This window comes from Colobus angolensis, unplaced genomic scaffold (genome assembly GCF_000951035.1).
Source record: "Colobus angolensis palliatus isolate OR3802 unplaced genomic scaffold, Cang.pa_1.0 Scaffold25, whole genome shotgun sequence".
Lineage (NCBI taxonomy): Eukaryota > Metazoa > Chordata > Mammalia > Primates > Cercopithecidae > Colobus > Colobus angolensis.
Window position 1 is genome coordinate 3,547,617 of NW_012115710.1, and position 3,857 is coordinate 3,551,473.

Here is a 3,857-nt window from a genome sequence, read left to right on the forward strand (position 1 = left end):
TGACCTCGTGATCCACCCGTCTCGGCCTCCCAAAGTGCTGGGATTACAGGCTTGAGCCACCGCGCCCGGCCTATATGATATATATTAAACATATATTATATATATATTTCAACCACCTCCCAGGTTGAAAGGATTCTTGTGACTCAGTCACCTGAATAGCTGAGATTACAGGCCCGTGCTACCACAGCTGGCTAATTTTTTGAATTTTTAGTAGAGATGGGGTTTTAACATGTTGGCCAGACTGGTCTCAAATTCCTGACCTCAAGTGATCAGCCTGCCTCAGCCTTTGAAAGTGCTGGGATTACAGGCTTAAGCCACCACACCGGGCCCAAAAGTATATTTTTAAAAGTAAGGCAGACATTGTGGTGCACACCTGTAGTCCTAGCTACTCCGAGGCTGAGGTGGGAGGATCACTTGAGTCCAGGAGGTTGAGGTTACAGTGAACCATGATGGTGCCACTGCCCTCCAGCCTGGGTGACAAAGGGAGACTCTGTTTCAAAAAAAATTGGCCGGGCACAGTCGCTCATTCCTGTAATCCCAGCACTTTGGGAGGCCAAGGTTAGCAGATCACCTGAGGTCAGGAGTTCGAAACCAGCCTGACCGAGATGGCAAAATCCCGTCTCTACTAAAAATACAAAAATTAGCCAGGTGTGATGGCAGGCACCTGTAATCCCAGCTACTTGGGAGGCTGAGGCAGACGAATCACCTGAACCCAGGAGGCAGAGGTTATAGTGAGCCAAGAGCGTGCCACTGCACTCCAGCCTGGGCGACAAGAGCGAGACTCCATAAAAATAAATAAATAACTAAATAAATAAATAATTACTGGCTAGGTGCACTCCAGCCTGGGCAACAGAGAGAAATCTTGTCTCAAAAAAAAAAAAAAAAAAAAAAACAACTCATAAAAAGTCAAATTGGGCTGGGCATGGTGTCTCACACCTATAATCTCAGCATCTCAGCACTTTAGGAGGCCAATGCAGGTGGATCACTTGAGGTCAGGAGTTCAAGACCAGCCTAGCCAACATGGCGAAAGCCCATCTCTACTAAAAATACAAAAATTAGCCAGGCATGGTGGTGTGCACCTGTATTCCCAGCTACTTGGGAGGCTGAGGCAGGAGAATCACTTGAACCCCAGAGGCAGAGGTTGTAGTGAGCCGAGATCACACCACTACACTCTAGCCTGGGTGACAGAGCAAGACTCCATCTCAAAAAAAAAAAAAAGTCAAATTGACTTTTAGTATATGTGTCTAGTGTTATGAATTTTAAGGCACAAAGGTCCTTGCACAGGCTGCAGCCACCACGTATGTAAAACAGCTCAACACTCCAAGCACCTCCCTCAAGTTGACCCTGTGTCACCTTTGCTTCGTGCTCCACAGGCCCTGGCACCCACTGGTCTGTTCTGTCACTACAGCTCTATGGCTGGGAGGGCTGACCTGGCCCGGCCTCTGCCCCAGGAGCACAGGACCCCAGCACTCACCCATAACCCCCAAACTCACCCACATAGTGGTCAATCTCCAGCTGCTGGAAGATGAGGGGCTCTGTCTGGGGGTCCAGGGTGGGTGGTGTGGGCCGACGCCAGCGAGGATCTATGGCTGACAGTGGGACTTGCCCTGGTGGGGGAAGGGAATGAAGTAGGGTACATGGAGTCATGGTCTTCCCCGGCCAGGATGGCATGTGATTCTGAAAGGAGCCAGGCAGAGGTGGCGGTCTGGGTCAGGCAGGAAACTTGGAAGAGAATGGGGGTCAAGGGTCAGGTCCAGAATCACTGCAGGCTACACAGGCGGCGTGGGGTGAAAGGGCAGTCCTTTGTAGGATTCAAAGTTGGCAAGAGTGGGGTCACAGGTCAGCTTTGCAGCTGACTCTTGGACCAAAGGCAAGACCAGGAGCAATGGGTTGGGCAGCAGGGGCTTCCAGCTCTAAGACTTACCGTCTGCAACCCCCTCTAGGACTGACTGCAGTTCCTCCTCCTCCTGCTCCTGCAGCCTGTGCTCTGCCTCCATCTCCTCCATCAGTGCCAGGTCCTCCTCGAATTGGGATGGCTGATGTGCATCATCATCATCCCAGAGGCTCCCACGGGCCCGCTTTGGGGGCACCTCGGGCCCTGGGCCTGGCCGCCGCTTGCCATCCATCCTGCTGGGCAAGTTGGAGCTTGGTGGAGGTTCTGACCAGAGATACCTCTTACCCTGTCTTCTCCATGGCATCCCATGTACCCACCATGACCATGAGCCTTTTCCTACTCTGGAGTGGCTGTACTAACACAGCTCTGTACCCTGCAGGCAGCGGGGTGGGAGCACATTCCAGACGCTCAACTGTTAGCTACTGCAGGCCATTCGACTCCCTGACCCTCTCTCGCATCACACTAGGTCCTTAGCACATCTCTCTCTTTTTTTTTTTGAGATGGAATTGTGCTCTCGTCACCCAGGCTGGAGTGCAATGACATGATCTCGGCTCACTGCAAACTCCACTCCCAGGTTCAAGTGATTCTCCCCTCAGCCTCCCGAGTAGCTGGGATTACAGGCGCCCACCACCACACCCAGCTAATTTTTGTGTTTTGAGTAGAGATGGGGTTTCACCATGTTGGCCAGGCTGGTCTTAAACTCCTGACCTCAGGTGATCCGCCCACCTCAGCCTCCCAAAGTGCTGGGATTACAGCCCCCACACCCGGCCTTAGCACATCTCTTTATTTCCCATAAACCTCTGTCTCCGATGCCCTCACCATGCGCCCAGGCCATCTGCCATTGAAATGACAAAAACTGCAATTACTTTTGCACCAACCTAAATGCTTCGACGTAATCTCAAATCCCTAGAACTCTTGTATGCCCTTCCCCAGGCTCCCCAGTGGTCAGTGGGTTATGTGTGTGCTTCCTCGCCGCCTCTCTCTGCCCTCCCACATGTGTGGCGTGAACACCGTATTATTACTTCTTTTCCTGAGTAGTTTGAGAGTTCCTAGCAGATCCCATACCCCTGCACACTTCAGCATGTAGTGCCTAAGAATAAGGAATTCCCTCCACTGGACAAAATACGATACAATCTAGGACATTTAACACTGACTCAAGGATGATATAAAATAAAGGGCACCTTTCCCAATTTCTCCAACTGTCTCCAAAATGCCGTTTATAGTAACCTGCTTTCTCCCCCAGTCTGGGACCCACAGTAGCAAACAAAACACACACAAATCACATACAGACTGCTACTTATATATGTGTCTTTTTCTTTTCTTTTCTTTTCTTTTTTTTTTAAGATGGAATCAGGGCTGGGTACGGTGGCTCACGCCCGTAATCCCAGCACTTTGGGAGGCTGAGGCGGGCGATCACAAGGTCAGGAGTTCGAGACCAGCCTGACCGACATGGTGAAATCCCATCTCTACTAAAAATACAAAAATTAGCTGGGCGTCATGCCAGGTGCCTGTAATCCCAGCTACTCAGAAGGCTGAGACAGGAGAATCCTTGACCTCGGGAGGCGGAGGTTGCAGTGAGCCGAGATCATGCCATTGCATTCCAGCCTGGGCCACAGAACAAGACACTGTCTCAAACAAACAAATAAAAAAGACGGAATCTGACTCTTGTTGCCCAGGCTAGAGTGCAGTGGCGCAATCTCAACTCACTGCAACTTCCGCCTCCCGGGTCCCAGTTCAAGCAATTCTCCTGCCTCAGCCTCCCGAGTAGCTGGGATTACAAGCACGTGCCACCATGTCCAGCTAATTTTTGTATTTTTAGTGGAGACGGGGTTTCACCATGTTGGCCAGGCTGGTCTTGAACTCCTGACCTTAAGTGATCCACCTTCCTTGGCCTTCCAAAATGCTGAGATTACAAGCTAGAGCCACTGTGCCTGGCCTAAATTTCATACTGTAGGCATTTATC

The 3,857-nt window shown here is 51.0% G+C and overlaps 1 protein-coding gene across 1 annotated transcript in view; it reads right to left on the bottom strand.

Moving 5' to 3' along the window:
- The window catches only part of POLD1 (polymerase (DNA directed), delta 1, catalytic subunit), a 34,781-nt gene that overhangs the window by 18,326 nt on the left and 12,598 nt on the right, over positions 1-3,857 (bottom strand). The window contains exons 2-3 of the mRNA XM_011946505.1: positions 1,925-2,127; positions 1,494-1,607 (exon numbers count right to left, since the gene is read on the bottom strand). Of these exons, the coding sequence (XP_011801895.1) occupies positions 1,494-1,607; positions 1,925-2,126 (316 nt within the window). The 5' untranslated portion in view covers position 2,127. The remainder of the gene's footprint in view (positions 1-1,493; positions 1,608-1,924; positions 2,128-3,857) is intronic.